General features: G+C 33.3%; 2 protein-coding genes across 2 annotated transcripts; one reads left to right on the plus strand and one right to left on the minus strand.

Annotated features, from left to right (window-relative positions):
• Positions 1–238: 238 nt before the first annotated feature.
• On the plus strand, positions 239–8262 carry Vps60 (vacuolar protein sorting 60). Its single transcript, XM_085951639.1, has 5 exons — positions 239–404; positions 489–640; positions 2409–2574; positions 3978–4101; positions 7016–8262. The coding sequence occupies exons 1-5, from the start codon at positions 336–338 to the stop codon at positions 7180–7182; spliced, it is 678 nt and encodes a 225-aa protein (XP_085807765.1). The 5' UTR covers positions 239–335; the 3' UTR covers positions 7183–8262.
• A 7043-nt stretch (positions 8263–15305) lies between these two features.
• On the minus strand, positions 15306–18549 carry LOC147078954 (uncharacterized). Its single transcript, XM_085951648.1, has 5 exons — positions 18477–18549; positions 18365–18396; positions 16706–16795; positions 16127–16237; positions 15306–15490 (listed from the first exon to the last, which is right to left on the minus strand). The coding sequence occupies exons 1-5, from the start codon at positions 18513–18515 to the stop codon at positions 15442–15444; spliced, it is 321 nt and encodes a 106-aa protein (XP_085807774.1). The 5' UTR covers positions 18516–18549; the 3' UTR covers positions 15306–15441.
• Positions 18550–19002: the final 453 nt, after the last annotated feature.

A 19002-nucleotide genomic window follows, 5' to 3' on the forward strand; every position in this document is an offset into this window, starting at 1 on the left:
AAGTGATAATATTTGTATTATTTTATTTTTATAACAAAAAACAAATCTTTTTATATGAAAAGATAATTGAAAAATTAATCATAATAAACTTTTCCTGTTCTGCTACAACATATATTTTTTAGTTCAGGAAAATAATATTCTAGGTATATTCCGGTTCGATATTTTGATGGCATCCGTGTGTGTATACTTGGTAAAGGAAGATTTATATTTACATACTGGTAACAATATTTTATATGTCATATTGTCATTGAAACAATTTTGTGTTGTGACGTGAGTCATTGAATTAAGATATTTTTGCTTCATTTTCGTCATAAAATTCACATTAATTTAGCAAAATGAATCGATTATTCGGTAAAGCGAAACCTAAGGAACCCCTTCCAAGTATTAATGACTGCATTGCCGGTGTAAGCATATTATGTTTATTAACATTTGCTCAGACAAATTTACATTGTTAGGAACGACACTAAACCGGAGTGTTTTGTTTTTAGGTGGATAGTCGTGCAGAAAATGTCGATAAAAAAATTCAACGACTTGATGTCGAGCTGCGTAAATATAAGGACCAAATGGCGAAAATGCGCGAAGGGCCCGGCAAGAATGCAGTAAAGCAAAAAGCCATGCGTGTTTTAAAACAAAAGAAAATGTAAGGTCACTGATAATCACTCTACTCAGTATTAAGTAATTTGTACTTTTTCGAAATATACATTACCTGCGTTTCAATCACTACACAATCAGTATACAGCACAAAGACGTAGAAAAAACCTTTGCTAGACAATTGACTCAAAATATAATATGAAAGTGAAGGTAATAAAAATATTATCAACATTAATTTCTCATTGCGGATTCATTTGTAGCAAAAATCACACTATTAATGTCCGCATCTGTCAAAACACAAGCATCTCAACACACTTTAGGACTACTGCCCCAGAGAGGCTTGACAACTGCAAAATCATACCTTGGTTATAGCGCTGCAGATGACCGCATGATCATTTATCATTTTTTTTTTGGTGGAAACAGTTTATCTCATGTAGACAGTGGGTCTTTTTACTGGTTCTCCGCCACTGCTCGCTGTCATCTGTCAGTGAGCGCAATTTTGCCAACCGAACTATGATTATAGTACATTTTGGTTCGCGTACTATTTAAAAAGTAACGTTTTCGTCCGCGTACTATTAAAAAAGTATAGTACGTCAAAAATACCACAATTTTGATAAATGGAATTAATTGAATTCGCCGGTTGTGCGAATATTTCCCATTGCTTATTTCATTGCGTTTTAAAGTTGTCTATATTGTCTATGTTTAAAGTTCTGTAAAATGTTCGTACTTCAATCACAGCAAATCGTAATAACGTGAAGCGAGGGACGTAGTAAGTAAGTAAGTAAGTATAATCTATATAATACAAATAATATGTAAGATTTCAGTGTGCGATATTAGTCTATGGACGTAGTCTTGCGTTGTATACTAAAAATTAACGTGACAGTTAATGACGGTCGGCCGGTGTTCGTAAAAGGTGTTTAGATAAAGCAGGGCATCGGAGTTTCTCGAATTCTCCGTTATGTTTATGTGACAAACAAAAAACTTACATTTTCAACACGTCCTGTAATTTTTGCCGAAGTACTATAATTCGATGACAAAATGATAGCTGAATTCCAAAATGGCGACTGACAGATAAAGACGTCGGAGAACCAGGAAAAAGCACCTAGACAGTTACTGTCCGAAAATATTTTCTTGGCTACGTGTTAAAACTGTGCACTAACATGCTCAGCCCATTTTTAACCGGAATTCCATTTTAAGCTCCTCCCATTTAGTAAACAACAGTGCCTGGAAACATAGCCAAGAAGATGTTTTCGTACAGTATATTAAATACCTTTTTCTGCCGGCGCTGACGCTTTTCAATCCAATAAATTGTTAATTTGAAATTTGATATTTTCATACATTTTGATGCATAATAATCACACGCTAAGATTAGGTTAGGTTAGATTAGGTTGGGGTAGATTAGGTTAGGTTAGGTTTGGTCTAAAAAGTAAGTTATAAAAGGTCATGCGGTCACCTGCGGCACGGCACTATTACCTTGGTTTTTTTATTAAATTTTATTGACAAAAATTATATAGGTATGTAGGTATACAGTCAAAAGTTAATAAAACCCTTCCAAATGTAATTCTCTGTAACAAAACTATAAACAAGACCAAAGCAACTATACATGGTCTAAAGTTAATTCACGAAGGATTTACGCACTCGTATAACTTCAGCTTGTATAACTTATTTATTGAATCAACATTTTGATCTCTGACAAGATACACAGCAAATCATGTTAATGTGATAATGGTGCGCCTTGCTATTTTTCAATTCATATTAAGTATATAATAATATTATGTATAATATACTATATTATAATATGTGTTGTATTTTACCAGGTATGAACAGCAATCTGAAAACCTGCATTCACAGTCATTTAATATGGAGCAAGCAAATTACGCCACGCAGACACTAAAAGATACTCATGCTACTGTAACCGCGATGAAGGATGGACTATCACAGATGAAGAAAGAATTTAAGAAAATTAACATTGATCAAATAGAGGTAAGAAAAAGACAATGAATTATGAGTTTGAATTTCTTCACGTGTTTTATACACTCCTGAAGTTGGCAAAGTTGGTTGCTTGTTGATCAGGTGGCTGCTCTAAATACATCCTGAGAAATACCGGTTCATATTTAGGTCTTCTAATTCGGAGAATTGTATCAATATTGCTAAAATCAACCGATTTAGGCACTCTTCATTAGACAAATCATTTTTTTTACATATTTTTATTATTTTATACGGTTAATAGGAGCATGTCAGATACCTACATTGCTGTGTTTTTCTCTCCACCACCCGCATATCACTCACTATGGGTGGCGGTGGTGGTGGGATGGGGGCAGTGGCAAAGGGTGGAGGTAGGCTGTTAAGATCCGCCATAAATATTGCACATTAAACTTTGTCAGTCATACGTATTTGTTTTCATTGAAATAAGACTATGATTTACGGATGGTGTTGGTTAGTTTTTAAAATTCAATTCAACCCTGCCTAATTCAAGTCATAGTAGATAACAGTCAAAAAAATACTCGTTTATAAAATATCTAAAATTATGCAATTAAATCATACTAACTTTGGACATTTTATGGATAGAATAATATTTTTTTTTTTCTATTATAGTTTGGTTTAGGCAGGGCTTAATGAATTTAAAATATGAACCAGCAATATTTGTAATATTGTGTATTCTTAATCCAACGAATACTTATTTAAGTATGAATGAAAAAGTGTGCACAATTTTGTCGTAACACCCAAAATATACTAAAACTATTATGGTTTGGTGTATGTAGGGCTTTATTGTTTTTTAAAAACTAACCAACACCATCGTAAATTGTAGTCTTAGTTCAATAAAAACAAATAAGTGTGACTAACAAAGTTTAATGTGCACTATTTGTGGGGGATCTTAACAGCATACCTCCACCCTTCGCTTCTGGGGTGTATATAGCATAACAAACGTTACACACTCTTCAAAATTGTGCCAGTAGTTTCGGGGAACTTTTTTCAAGATTTTTATTGCTATGCATTTAATTCATATATTGTGTTTAAACCTTGATGAGAAAACATCTCAATCGCCATAAGACATTGCAAAAAATTAAACTTCTCGACTTGCTCGACTGATTCAACCGAGGTCCAGATTGACTGGACAAGCTTTTCCATTTAAACTGACACTCCCAGAGAATGTGATTAGCATCCTCCAATTTACCATATAAGCAAATAAAAAATGCTATTGGCCCGATCTTATAAAGCTTGTATCCGGTTGAGAACTGAGAACTCCAATAGTTTGAGGTCAATGTAGGCATGTTCGTGTGTCACTTTTTATTGGGAAAAAAATGAGTTTGTCGGCTTTAGTAAGGGAAGGGAATTTGTATGTCATATCTGTCATTAAATTAATTTACTTCATTTGATTTTTTTAGGATGTTAATGATGAAATGGCAGATATGTTGGAACAAGCAGATGAGGTCCAAGAAGCTCTCGGCAGGCAGTACGGAATGCCGGAGATAGATGATGATGAACTGGCTGCTGAACTTGATGCTTTAGGTCTGTATTCAATGATTTCTTATGAAAATAAATTAATTATAACATTGACCCATATGAAGATAAGATATCACAAATACCTTATTAAATTTTAAGTGTCAATTTTATGTGTTTATCAATGCAATATGTCATTCACATTGTGTAAAATGATATTGTAATAATGTAATAAGGTATAGCATTTATTTTATTTATTGTTCTTTAGGTATTCATATCAACCGGGACCTGGTGTGGAAAATTGGAAGAATATCTATTTTCGAATTCTGCATCTTGCAAATGCATATCGACTGCTCAATCTGCATACCAGTTAAATCCATTTGGGCAAATTGTTCTGGAAAGAGAAAAACAATAATTTAAAAATACACTTGGAAATTTTTGTTTTTTACAAATATAAGAGCGGGGTGGGGTCATTCCATTTACGATATTGTAAATTTGGAACCTGCAGTTGGCTGTTTTGTGTGAAGAACGATAACGCATTTATTTATAGGTTTAAGAGTTTGAAATTTTGTGTGAGCATAGAAAACATGCTTTATAACAAAATACTATCAAAATCTAATTTTTGGTCAAAAGTGCAGTTGGTTGGTTTGCAGATTAAGCAGTCGATAATATGGTGTTTGGATCTAGAATGTTGGTGCAGTGAATGGCCAACAACTATTTCTCATAAAGAATCTATTCGTAAACCTCGTAGGGAGGCGGCTGAAATCCATTCTGGATTATAGAGGCAATTATGATGATACGTAGTACGTGATTATATATTTATTTTTATCTGCATACATCGTTTGCCTTTACTTTGGTGCCAATGGTCTTAGTGATGATTCAATAAATATAGTTTGAATTCTAATTATAAGGATGGTATAGAATGTCACCAATCGTTAAACAGTAAGTAACCGTTATTCAGCCATTTAGTGTTTAGTGTTTAATGGAGAACAATAATTATTGTGCATACTCAAGTTGCGTAAGGTTGCTGCAGACTGATAACGGTAAACGCCGATTTCTTGTCTTACACCTCATGGTTGCTGGTGACTGGGTGACAGTGCATAAGGGGCCATAACAATATACGCACGTGACAGATGACCTGCAAATCTGATAAAATACATACACCCACGATGGCCACGCGGCTTAAGCTACGGCCTATAGCGTCATGGGTCCCTGGTTTGAGTCCTGGGTCTGGGGAGTACACATATTGTTTTTCAATTTGTGTATGAATCAGAGTGTGGACCTAATAGGTTTTCCAAGTGGCTGATATCCATTTCTCGTAAAAACAAAATCTGTTAAGGGGGGACATGCTCGTCGAAGGTCAAAATTGAGTTTTTATTGTATTTTCAAACCATGATCCTGGACACTCCTTAAACGTTGTAGATAATCTATTTATATAATTTTGAAGCCTTATTATCCTTTATAGTTATTTTAAACATTTAATGACTGCATAAAGTATTTTTGTAACATAAAATAGTATTCTTTTAAACCTCTCGCTCTAATGTTTTAGAGTATAGTCATATTTCGGTACAAAACTGTGCAGTGGTGTTAAGATTTTTTACGTTTATTAATTTTTAAACGCATTTATGAAACCATTAGTATAATTTATTACGAGATAATTTTTGTAAAATATTCACGATAAAAAATTATATTGATAATCTCTGTGATCCCAAATTTGACAAGAATTAGGCATTTTATTATTCAAAAAATCGGCAAGATTAACACATTTGAAGAAGATTCTAAACATATTTATTATAAGCTATGTCTTTGACCATTCAAGTGTGATAAACATCTTATGAATAATGATTGCTTTATAAGAATAAGGTAGTGTTTTTTTGAAATACGCCATTTCTTTTGTCATTCCCTAGTGGTTAAGCTACAACATACGGCCGTAGCCATAAATTGACAAACTATAATTAAAGTAGGGAGTAAAATTATGTTAACGCGCGTGTTTGAACATGTACCTAACTGAATTTTTTTTTATTTTTTTTTAAACGGTACATGTTCAAACACGCGCGTCAATATCATTTTACTCCCTACTTCAATTATAGTTTGTCAATTTATGGCTACGGCCCTATGTTGTAGCTTAACCACTGGGGAATGACAAAAGAAATGGCGTATTTCAAAAAAACACTACCTTATTCTTAGGTCAATAATTATTATAAAGCAATCATTATTCATAAGATGTTTATCACACATGAATGGTCAAAGACATAGCCTATAATAAGTATCTTTAGAATCATCTTCAAATGTGTTAATCTTGCCGATTTTTTGAATAATAAAATGCCTAATTCTTGTCAAATTTGGGATCACAGAGATTATCAATATAATTTTTTATCGTGAATTTTACAAAAATTATCTCGTAATAAATTATACTAATGGTTTCATAAATGCGTTTAAAAATTAATAAACGTAAAAAATCTTAACACCACTGCACAGTTATGTACCGAAATATGACTATATTCTAAAACATTAGAGCGAGAGGTTTAAAAGAATACTATTTTATGTAACAAAAATACTTTATGCAGTCATCAAATGTTTAAAATAACTATAAAGGATAATAAGGCTTCAAAATTATATAAATAGATTATCTACAACGTTTAAGGAGTGTCCAGGATCCTGGTTTGAAAATACAATAAAAACTCAATTTTGACCTTCGACGAGCATGTCCCCCCTTAATACAAACCTCTATCCTGTGGAGGCCCATATAATCTTATCAGGATCGGACATGGTTGAAAAAAAAATTAGTGACATTCTATGCATCAAAGTCTTACTCAATAAAATATTTATTTGTGTTATTCTCACCTTTTGTGGTAGGTACATAATATCTGAATCCAAAAGGTGAGGGAAGTTGGTCAAAGAGATTATTAGAAAATGACTATAGCGAGAGATAAAGTGGGATATAACTGGTCACATAAAGAAACATGTTTTATTTATTTTTCAGGAGATGAGATCGCCTTGGATGATGATACAAGTTACTTGGACGATGTTGTGAGCGCGCCCGAGGCACCAAGCAAGGAACCCGGAGCTGACAGTATCAAGAACAAAGATGGCGTTCTTCTTGATGAGTTTGGCTTGCCGCAGTTACCGAGTGCTTCCAAAACGCACTAGACATATTACAATGCATGTTTTTCACCAATGTGTTGTGTTATAGTATGATGGACGATAGCTTAGCTGCCTGTACGTTGCCACTAAAATACAGTTAATACTGGTATTTACACTACATAATATTCACCTTTTTTATTAATATAAAATCTGAAATAGAAGATGATAGAATTGCAACATTGAAGGTGTACGTATTTTAGCCTTCTCCAATATTTACTTTTATACAGGTCTGTTCCGTCCACCTACAGTGGAGTAGTTGTCAGAACGCTCATGATCCGTGAGTCGTCAGTTTGAATCCTCCTACTTGATAAAATCTACATTTTTTTTAAATGTGTGATGGTCAACAATCATTTCTCTTCAGGTCCATCTGTTATGATAATCTCTACTCTGTATTTATCAAGTCTGTACAATAGAGTTTCTTACCTCCAGTGGACTTTGAGTCTGACTAAATATTGCCCATTCATCTTGTACGCGATCGACCAGGTCTTCCTCTGCCATCCTACTTCCGAGGCTGTCCCTGCTTTCAGTGTTGTTTTTTTTTACAATACGTGACTCATTCATTTTATGTACATGTTTCAGACATTTCTTCTCCCTCATTTTCCTGTCCCTCACTGTTAAGTATTGTGATTCCTATCAAATGTCCTACTTATGAAGGGCCCTTAGCATTATTCTTGGTCACAGTGAGTATTTCCATAATACTATTTTCCCTTCTGGCCATGTGCCTAAAGAACTACTCGTCTCTGTTCTGGCAGAACACACTAACTGGAGAATACTAGTTTTGAGTAATTTGACTTTGAAGTTGTTAAAATGTTTGAAATAATGGTCTATCATGTGAGTTTATTAAGTAATCGTAAAAAGGATGACTTTAAAATAAAGACTGTTTATTTATTAAGAAGGTTTCCAGACGGTAAAGTTTGAAATAAGGAACATTTTGGTACTAAATCAATATGTTATTTTTTCGAATTAGTGTTTTCTGCCAGAACAGTGACGACATAATATATACAGAAGTTTTTGGAGACGCATTTTAAGAGCCGTCTTTTCATGTTAATTTCATTCGGAAAGTTTTCATCCTCTTTGACGTCCATGAAATCTTTGGCACACGCCTTTAATACTACATCTCAAATGCATCAATTTTGCATCAACACCATAAAGGAAGATAGAGAAGATCAGAGTTTTGACTGGGTGTACTTTGATCCATTTTGGTATGGAACTATGTATTTCCCATATTATATTCAAGTCGATAGATTTCTCCTTTACAATGGTTATTCAGTGATGAATCGCAACCTTCAGTGTTTAATGCAAGAGTCAAGATAAACAAAATCGTCAAACATCTCCAGTTCTGAAGTGCATTATTATTGTGTAACCGACTGCTATGATTTAATGTCATAATATTATTATGACTCCAATTTAATTTGATCTTTTGTAGGATGGATATGCCCTCGTATGGAGTACGGTTCTGTATTGTATCAATGTCTCCATTATGGCTGTACGTCATATAAATGAATGATAAATGTTTACTATATTTTTACATAGGTACCCAACTAAGCTTTCGTTTGTCATATGATGAAGTACTCTATTTGATAAGTAAAACACAATAATATAATTGCTAAGCGTTGTTGAATATTGTATTTTTGCATTTGTAAATTTTGTAATATAATATATTGGCATTTAAATACAAAATTGCACATATAAGTGTCATGATAGACAATTTATACAGATAAATTTAATGTTAGCGCGTATTGTGAAACACAAAAATGCTGTTTAGTTTTAAAGATCGTAGTTTTTGAAACATCTGTTAATAATTATTAACAAAGATCTAATGTAATTAAATGTTTTTTTTTTTAAATTACTGAGGCGTATATTTCTTTGATATTTTGGCATCTTACAGTGATCTGTATACTTACATGAAGCATGAGGTGGTCGTCAGAAAGTATGAAAATCTTAAAAAGATACATATTTTTTTACAATCTGAGTGAATAAAATCAAAGTACAAATTTTTTTAATAAAATAACTCAGGAACCTAATCGCAAGCCTAATACTACAAGGTTCTAAGTGCTCATCGTTGTCAAAACAAACCCAACCCAGTAGTATTCTGAGCTGCCTCATTGTTACTTTTGTTTCACGCTTTCACGTCTTTACAAACTCTTAGAACCTTATAGTTCTACACTCGCTTAATGCTAGAAGTGTCCGATTTTAGTAATTTTGACTTTCATGGCAAACAGAAAATATGTGAGAAACGCCTGTCATCTCATGTACAGATCTACAAACTTTTCTAAAGAATGGCCAAAAATGAACTACCATAGGACGCAATTTTGAAAATGTCAGATGTTGTCCAGTTACGAGTCTTGATTGGGTAGTTTTCGATAGTGGTTCCCCCATCCCATTCTTCAGATATGTTTGTAGGTCTGTAATATGAGTGAAATAGGAATACAGCTAATGTGTATGTCAAAATAATTCTTTAACATATTTTACATCAACAAATAAATACTTATGTTATACGATTTGATTTAAGATTTATAAATGTAAGTGCCCATGTTGACTTACATTGTATTACATAAACAATTAATCGTCTGTACTGAACAATTTGTATATTATTTAACATAGACACTTCCGTCATTAGGCCCCAGAACTATTGTTTCTGTATTACATAGTAACAATGAATGGAGGCTTATCGCATGGCGCATGGCCAAGGAAGCTTCCAAATCTGTAAGTGCCTCGAGTGCTTTAGCTAGATTTTAATTTTCATCTGATATTATGGAATAATAATTATATCAATAAAATATCTATTCTAAATATTCTAGTGTTGTTTTTCTATTAATTACTATTAATAGTGAAGCTTTTTGACGCTAAATCAATCATTGATAATCACACTACGATGAAATGAAAACACTTCCATTAAAATTTTTCGTATGCACCATTATAATACTTAATAAATATTATTAATGTGTTTTATTTTCTTTTTGATTTAATAACAGAATTCTACAATAGTGTTGCATAGCACATTTTTTGAAAATGTAAGATGCAGTTTAAATTATACATTACACACCAAAAATACTTTTACATGTGTATGGATTTACTGGTGGCAGTACGTATTGTCGCGACCATAACAATAAAATGCAAATGTAAACACGTATTATGGATCAAATAAGTTTAACGGCTTCTGAATTATCACACGACAATTACAATCTGCACGAAGTGTGCGCATGTTGCAATAGAGGCGAACCTGCCGGGAACAATACCAAGTACACACGCATAGTATTTTGACCTTTACCGATCTTTCCAACTTTTCAAAATCTGTCAAATATCACCACATAATGAAAACAGACGTGTTCGACTTCGCTTGAAGAATGAGATTGGCGAGACAGTCAGCAATTTTGTGTGTAAACAGTTATTGTTGCGATAGGTTGATTTATACTATATTGTTGCCAGTAAATCCATTCATGCGTACAGGCACTGTTATTCTCTATTTCCAGTGTATATAAGAAATAAATATCTTATCGATTTGTTATTGATAATTCCAGTTCTCAATAATACCTTAAAAATGTAACATTTAAAAGAAAAAAGCCGGTGATACGACTGTTGACATGATTATGATATTCTGATGCCTTATAAATAATATCTTTTTGAAAAGAATATTCTTTTACGAGAACCTACCGATCATTTAAAATGTATAAATTTGAATCACTGTCGATCAACTATAAAGTTAAGGTCATTGTATGCATTTTTATAATTAATGAATGTTTTGCTTGACTGCCTCACAAAAAAATGAGCTGATGTTATGGTTTCAACATTGTGTACAATTATTATTCCTCGACTGCATACTTCACATTCGATTATAATACATCTGAAAGTGTTAAAAATACATAATTGCTTGTGATCTAAATAGTGTGTATAAATGTGTAAACTATGTCGTGAGTCGAGGAATACCTGTGTAATATGTATGTAACTATTTTTTGTTTCTAGTGCTAAAAATGCTATTGTAATTTAGTCAGATTCACAACGATTATCTCAAAGAAATCAATAGCCTTAAAGTTTATTATCAATATTCCATAGTACATCAACAAAATAAAGCTCAGTTTGATATTATACTCACAGATAGATATAAAAAAACTAAAAACTTACTGTAATGTTTACACATATTGATTGTGAAATGGTTTAATATCCATCCAATGTTAAAAGTTTTTTAGTTTAGATCTTTTTTATTATTTAATAAGTAATCGTTTATTTTACTCTATGTAATAATAATATTAAATTAATATATAAATACATCAAAGCAACATTTTATTATCTTTTGCCTAATAAAAATATAAAAGAAAACATTGACTTTATAATTTTATATTGCATGTACAGGGTGGGGCGTGGGAATTTTTGTTATTCTTATTTTTTGCCTGTCACAACATTTAACATATTTTGATTTTACACCGTTTTAAAAATAATATCTTTTAAACGACGCCCTCCATTGTCAATACACTGATTCAGTCGAATTCGGAAGTTTCGGTTTACTCTTTCAAGCATTCCGACTGGTATATTGGCAATTTCAGCTCTGATGTTGTTCTATAGGTCTTCCAGTGTCTGTGAACGATCGTTATAAACCAGGGATTTGAGATAACCCCACAAGAAATAATCACAGGGGGCTAAATCAGGCGAGCGCGCAGGCCAGTTTACATCCCCTCTCAGGGAGATCAGCCGCCCGGGGAAGGCTTGTTTCAAAAAATCCATTATAACCCTGGAGGTGTGGACTGTGGCCCCATCCTGCTGAAACCACACATTGTCCAGTGCCATTTCTTTGTGAGAAGACAAAAAAAACTCATGGATCACAGTCAAATAACGGTCTGAATTCACGGTTACAGCATGAACGTTTTCTTGAAAAAAGCAAGGGCCAATGATCCCTACTCTTGAAAATGCACACCATACCGTGACACGGTCGGAATGAAGGGGTCTCTCATGAAGTACTCTGGGATTTGTTTCACTCCAGTACCGCAAATTCTGTTTGTGAACACAGCCACTATGATAAAAATGTGCCTCGTCAGAGAAGAACTAAAGTGCGTCATTGGGTAAGGTGTCAACCAGCAGCTCACATGATGTTTGTCAGGTTACATAATTACGAAATATGAAATGTATGGGGGGGAAAATTTTGAATTTTCTTTTTTGATTTTCATTTATTTCGTTTACGATCATAGATGTGCCTACCAAAATTCCGATACAATTCTTTCAAATTAAAATCTGTGCAAATAACATGTGTCATTAATCCATTAATTGAAGTTACCAAGTAATTAATGTAGATAGGTATTTACCACCATGTGTTGAGCTAGAATTTGTTAACACAATTATTAGGCATTGGTTCTCTGGTAAAACTGTAAAAATCCAATAAACAATCATCGATTCAATACCTACAGTCCTGAAACATGTGAGTTATTGTTGTGTTGATGGGTCATAAAATGTCAGGATTATTATTATTACCTTATAAGATAAGCAATTTATGTTTTAAAAAAAGTCTGTCACAATTTTCAATGACTGGCTCATGAAATAGTGTACTTTATTTCGATTTATTGAATATTTTCATATGCCAGGACTCTGAAATCATTTCGAATTATGAAATTCAAATTAAAGGTATGGTTTTATATGAAAATAATGTTAAAGGGACTTTTTTTTCGCGAAAATTTTGATTTACAGCAAATTTCGAATTATCAGTGTTATTATTAACGAAGTTTTACTGTATTGAAGGCAGAATAATGCATCACTCGGATATATAAAATGAAAAATACCTTTGGTTTCTTTAACAATTATTACAGACACAATGTGATAGGTTTATGGATCTTTTTGAATCTCATTTTTTATACGGTTGAAACAAAACATGGAACAGTTTAATGTAATAGGGATAGTGCGAGTTTAAGTTCATTTGTTATTTTTGCGTCATTCTTCGACGACGGCAACATTCTCCTTCAACTCCCAGAACTGACTCAACCGCTGTTCCTGGTCTCCTCAGAACTGTTTGAAGTCACGCAGGAAACGCAGCTGGAACATTTCGTCTCCCGTAGCAGGAGTGTTTGACGACCTAAACTTCTTTGATACTATGTGCTTCCATGACCAAATGAATCCCATCTAAGCAGACAATGAAAATTATATGAAAATGAAATATTATTTCACTGACTATACTCACACAATTAAAAACCTTCTCTACTAGATAGACAAAGCCTAAATATATTTATGAAAACAAAGTTGATAAAAACGGCTCTACCGTTTAAATTAGCTGCAATTTACTTCATATTGCGGATTCATCTGCAGCAAACTTCACTATTTTTGCTTGTATAGTGCGAAATATATTATGGTGCATGTCGCGGACTATCACGTGACGTCAAAGCAAGCTGCCACTACGGGAAAAAAGTGTGTAATGTTGTTTTTCTTGGTGTTTAAAATGTTATCAGCCTGATGCTCCCATCCTGTAGCACATTTTGTATAAATATATTGATGGCTCTCAAAAAAAAACCAATTCGTCTGTCCCAAAAGTAGTTTGCCGACCCCTGATCTAACCCATTGGCATAGTATATTTTATCTGATGAATGAAATATGTCAGTATGCCTACCTTAATAATTGAAGGTTATTTTTAACACTACCTTCACTGTAAAGGAGAAGTTTAGACCAATATACGTAACATCGTTGTCATAGGCAATGAAAATTCAATAAATAATCGCTTGCCAGACTTATTGTATCTTCCTGGGTCTGTGTAAGTTATTATTGGCCTTCTAGGATGACAGAATCATTCAGAAGTTAGGAAACTCTCCGAGGCATTTAGCATTTAGTAGCATATTGCTGAGACAGCATCTTCACCTGCATGATTTGCTTTTTTACCTCCTCATTAATGACAGTCATACTCTCAGACATGTAGCATCTTCCACAAACACCTGTTCTCGTATTTATTTAGCAAAGATGCTACAGCCACTACATTCGGTTCTGACTGAGGCACACTCACATATGAGGCGTTTAATTCCAAAAAGCGATAAGTCCACATTTGGTCAAAATGGAGAAAAAAATACGCACGTATTCTTTGTATAATTGATCTATAAATTCCAAAACGTGACATAACCCTACGAAAAAAAATATTTTAAGTCTCGATTTATTACAAAAAGCGCAAAGTCCGTGTTTCATATTATTTAAAGCTTGGTTGATTTCGCGCGTGTTTAAGTCCACCAATAAGGGAACGTTAAATATTGAAAAGGGCGTCTACCATGCTGTAGCATCTGGTAAACTTATGACAGTGCCACGGAAATATATGCTTTATGCGGGATAAATTAAAAAGTGAAGTACGAGTAGCGCTAAGTCCAATTTTATTTTGCCTATATTTATTACATTTAAGAGTTTATCGACTGAAACAAATTGTCATTTGGTTCTAATTTCAACATAGAATACATTGGGAAAAAAAATTCTCACGTTAATACAAATAATTGAAGCCAGAAACATAAAAACGTTGTTTCCCGATAATATTGAATTGTGGACTTGTCACTTTTTGTAATTAGACGCCTCATATCCTAAACTTTTATTTTTATACCAAACCAGCAATGTCATTGTACAATGGAAATTATTATGATTAGCTCGGTTTGACCTAATTAGGTACTATGTTATGCTAAGCTTTATAAATGTGGTGGTTCGAATCGATTTATTTGAGGTAGGAATGACTAATTGATAAAATAATATGCCAAAATCTACCGAGAGACAAAAACTACACAATTATTTATAGCGACAATTTAACATGACATATTTGTTTCCTTATAACATAACAAATTAAAAACAACGTGACAAAATGCCATTAATCTTTTAAAGAAACTTACCTAATATACTTAATGGCACACAGCTACACATTAGTGTATTTATAATATGTGAGACTTTCAAAGAGATTTTTGGGCTTCCACTGTGTGTTCTTCCTTCTTCTTTTCTCTCGAGTATGGCCTCCGCAACGAGCCTAAAACACCGAGGAAAGGACACATGGTGGAAGCACAAAAATCGATTACGATAATTATTAGTGTATTGGTATACTTTATTTTCCTATATCTGTAAATAATTACACATGTCTAATAATTCCATTTTAAGGTGAAAGGGTAATCAAAGCCAATTTGGATAAGAATAAAATAATCTTTGTTTCACTTCATTAATCCATTTTATTAAGCAAATATCGTGGATCAACTAACAATCAATAATCATCAACAACAAGCAAATGTGGTGGATCAAATTTTATCTCCTGGATTTTTCAATTTGAAGTTGATGGTATATTTATTCGTCTGCTGACTTTTCTTGGGCTGTTTCTGTTTCACTGGTTTTCCTAAAGACGTAAGAAAATTATTAAGCATTAATTGATAATAATCATCTCATTGCCGGTATTTGTAAAATCAGTCACCAGATTGCTATACAAGGGGACATCCATCCATAATGAAAGAATATGATTATACTTAATGATATTTTCCAAAACACAAAATAAGTGTAGGCCAACCATGGCCCCCACATCTTGAAACGGGCCCCTTGGCTAGAATCTTCGGCGGGCCCCCCTACTTATCGCTAAGGTTAAAGGCAATGTGACGCTATAGGTACAGGCATTTTCCAAATGGTATTCAAGGTAAAATTAAGGGTACCTATTAAGTGTAATTTTAGCATTTTTGAAAGCATCTACCTATTTACTAGGATTATAGAGTTGTCGAGTATTGACACACAACCATCAAAAATTGTTGCATTGCATAACCAAATATTTTAAAATGTTAATATTCTTGATAACAATTTCGCAGGCGACTTTTTTCACTATTAAAGCGAATATTTAATTCAAATTTATATCACTAATCTGGTCGACCCGCCACGCCGGGCCCCTCCTAAGCCCAGGCCCCCAGGCCAAAGCCCCGTCAACTCCCCCTTATGGGGGCCATGAGGCCAACCACTTGCAAGATATAAAAACAATGTTGAAGAATACCTCAGTTTGCCTATTCTTGATTTGTATACTGAATATCGCTCCAATACTTCATCAACGTGGATCATCCACGCGTCATATGATTTTTCCAGAATCTCCTGGTATTCTGCAGTTCTAAAAAAAGATTATGGTGATATAAGAAAACTACACTAGAAAATCCATATCGACAGACTTCCATAACAATAAAATCCTCAGCGATTATAAAGCATCAAATTTATTTTAGAAATTCATAATAATTACGGAGTTAAATAATAGGATATTATTTCTTTACAACGATTTTTATGCTTGGAAGAGCTACTCATGACTCTTGGATAAGAAATTTTAATCCTGATCATTTGAGTTGAATAAAATGGTGCTAAACGATGCATTGTGCCAAATGCAAGGGATTACAGGATTTTGAGTAGACGTTTGAGTTTTATCATTTACTCTCTTTAATCTCTGCCATAGATAGAATGCATATTGCATGGGCCCATCAGTCAAAATATAGAAGTCGCATTTTATTATTATTTTTATATCTTGGAACCACCGAATATCTGCAGATTCGAGTCATAATATTAACAATAAGGATAATCAGATTTCAACCTGGTGGAGCGCTTCTCAAGCTTCGCCAGCTTCTGCTCCATCTCCTCCTTCTGCTCCTCACCCCATACTATGGGCGGCAAAACTTCATTTCTAAAGAATAAAAATAAGTAAGTAAACAGAAAAATCTCGTCAGATGGATATTTATTCGAAGTTATCGAATTAAGGGGGGACATGCTCAGCGTAGGTCAAAATGGAGCTTTTGTTCTATTTTCAAAACATGATCCTGGACATACCTTAAACGTTGTAGATAATCTATTTATATAATTTTGTAGCCATATTATTAGCTTCATATTATTATTATTGATTTAATTTAGTAAAACACATTTTTTAGTATCTACATATTCCACTTTTAATAAATAAATCTGGACCGGTTTCGTCCGCCTCTGTTTTTCTGCCAACTGTTTTCAACAGTCGAAAATGTCCCTCTAAGGCGGACGAAACCTATCCAGATTTATTTATTAAAAGTGGAATAAGTACTAAAAAAATGTGTTTTATTAAATTAAATCATTAAGGCCATGCATTAGTTGAGGCACGGTCTAAAAAGATCGTTGCTAGGCGATGTGCGGATTGCGGGTCGCGGGTGCACAAGACGCCTGCCAAACGAAATATTATTTCTCATATAAATCCAACATACGTCCATTTTATGTTCTGTTTATTATTCTATTAGTAACAATAATAATAATATATTCATTGACATGTTTTCTTTTTAAAGTAAATGGGTAACGTTTTTAGTCATCTTTACACGATTTTAGAATTAATTGGCCCGCCGCCATCACGCAGCAAAGTGACGTATGTCTGAGCCCACATTCTCTCAATCAATGCGAAGCGCAGTGTTGCCAAGTCAAAATTTAAAATTTCAGTAGATTTTGACAAAAAATTCAGTAGATTTCATAAAATATCAGTAGATTTTGAAAAATGTGGTTTATTAGATATGATTTAAAACTAATAAGAATAACAATAACTAATAATGTTAATTTACTGTAAACAATGATGATATTAATGGGTAAAATGGCGCTCTTGGGTAGAGTTACAATGCTTTTTATGTAAATTTAGAAGTGTATAACATCAAATAAGGTCATGCGTAAATCATTTCAAGTTTATTATTGAAAGAATCATCAGTTAATTTACAATTGTGGAGAAACACAAATATCAGTAGATTTCTTGAATTTCGAAAAAAAATCAAAAATTCAGTATATTGGCAAAAAATATCAGTTGATCTACTGAAATTTCAGTAGACATGGCAATACTGGCGAAGCGAGTACAAAGTTTCATCACGCGTAGTTGAAAATTATTTTACCATTTGTCACCTTAAACGATCGGCGGCAGAGATCAGTAATATTATTAAAGAGAAAGGTCTATTTTGTACATTGTATTGCATCCAACTGAATAATGAAACTAAAAAACTGGTAAAAACGTTGCATAGTTTTGTTAATTTTTCTCTTTCGAGACGTTTCATAATAAGACATCATAAAAAGCAATAAAAACTAAAATTCCTGAAATAATGGACAGGCATACATCATATACAGAGGGAATATAGAAATGCAATAACATGAAAATGGAAAAAAGTCGACATTTGATGTTTCTCTCGCCAAAATGTTGGATTGTGATATTTTCAAAGACCCATGTTCGAATTACGGTATTACATTGAAAAGAACTTACCGTCTTGTAGCCTTGCGTCTAGTTTCAGATACCTATAAATATGACACAATATGTAAGTAAAACAGTCCAACTGTAGTCCAAAGTAAATTCAGAAATTTTATGAGCAATTTACCACTTCCATATTGCTAATCGAACTTGTACCTGACGCCATTTTGCATGATCGAACTATGATCGAACCATAGACTAATATACTAGATCGAACTCATAGACTAATATACGAATCGAACTTTTATATTATATTTGACCGTTAAGTATGTAAGTGTTGCTATGTACATATAGGTAGGTAAATAATTAATTAATAATAAAATTTTCTTACTTTGAATGTTGCAATGTTTTAAATTTAACCCTTTGATTAGTATCGCCCAGTAGCGCACCCAGGGGGTGGGCCAAGGGGCCCTGGCACCCCCCAAACATGAAAATTATCAGAATGATTTTAAACATTGAAATTGAAAGCCAATAAACTATACCTTTGGGCTTAGACAAATAAAAACACGGCAAAAAAATGATTTGTAATTCCAGCACCCCTTTTAGAAAAATTTCTTAGATTTTAATTTCAAGCACAACACTAATGTCAGGTTTTTTAGAAACCCAATCCATAATGGAACTGTCAAAACATTCTCGGTGTCCACCCGAATTCC

The sequence above is a fragment of the Rhyacophila brunnea genome, unplaced genomic scaffold (genome assembly GCF_057557595.1).
Source record: "Rhyacophila brunnea isolate RB1 unplaced genomic scaffold, BYU_Rbru_1.0 scaffold_10, whole genome shotgun sequence".
In the NCBI taxonomy this organism is placed as follows: domain Eukaryota; kingdom Metazoa; phylum Arthropoda; class Insecta; order Trichoptera; family Rhyacophilidae; genus Rhyacophila; species Rhyacophila brunnea.

Excerpts from the sequence above, each read along its gene's own strand:
- Vps60 (XM_085951639.1), top strand. The coding sequence starts at position 336 with ATGAATCGATTATTCGGTAAAGCGAAACCTAAGGAACCCCTTCCAAGT. Across the intron at positions 405-488 it reads TTAATGACTGCATTGCCGGT|GTGGATAGTCGTGCAGAAAA; the intron begins GTAAGCATATTA and ends TTTTGTTTTTAG. Across the intron at positions 2,575-3,977 it reads TTAACATTGATCAAATAGAG|GATGTTAATGATGAAATGGC; the intron begins GTAAGAAAAAGA and ends TGATTTTTTTAG.
- LOC147078954 (XM_085951648.1), bottom strand. The coding sequence starts at position 18,515 with ATGGCGTCAGGTACAAGTTCGATTAGCAATATGGAAGTG. Across the intron at positions 16,238-16,705 it reads CTTGAGAAGCGCTCCACCAG|AACTGCAGAATACCAGGAGA; the intron begins GTTGAAATCTGA and ends ATCTTTTTTTAG. Across the intron at positions 15,491-16,126 it reads TCAAGAATAGGCAAACTGAG|GAAAACCAGTGAAACAGAAA; the intron begins GTATTCTTCAAC and ends TTACGTCTTTAG.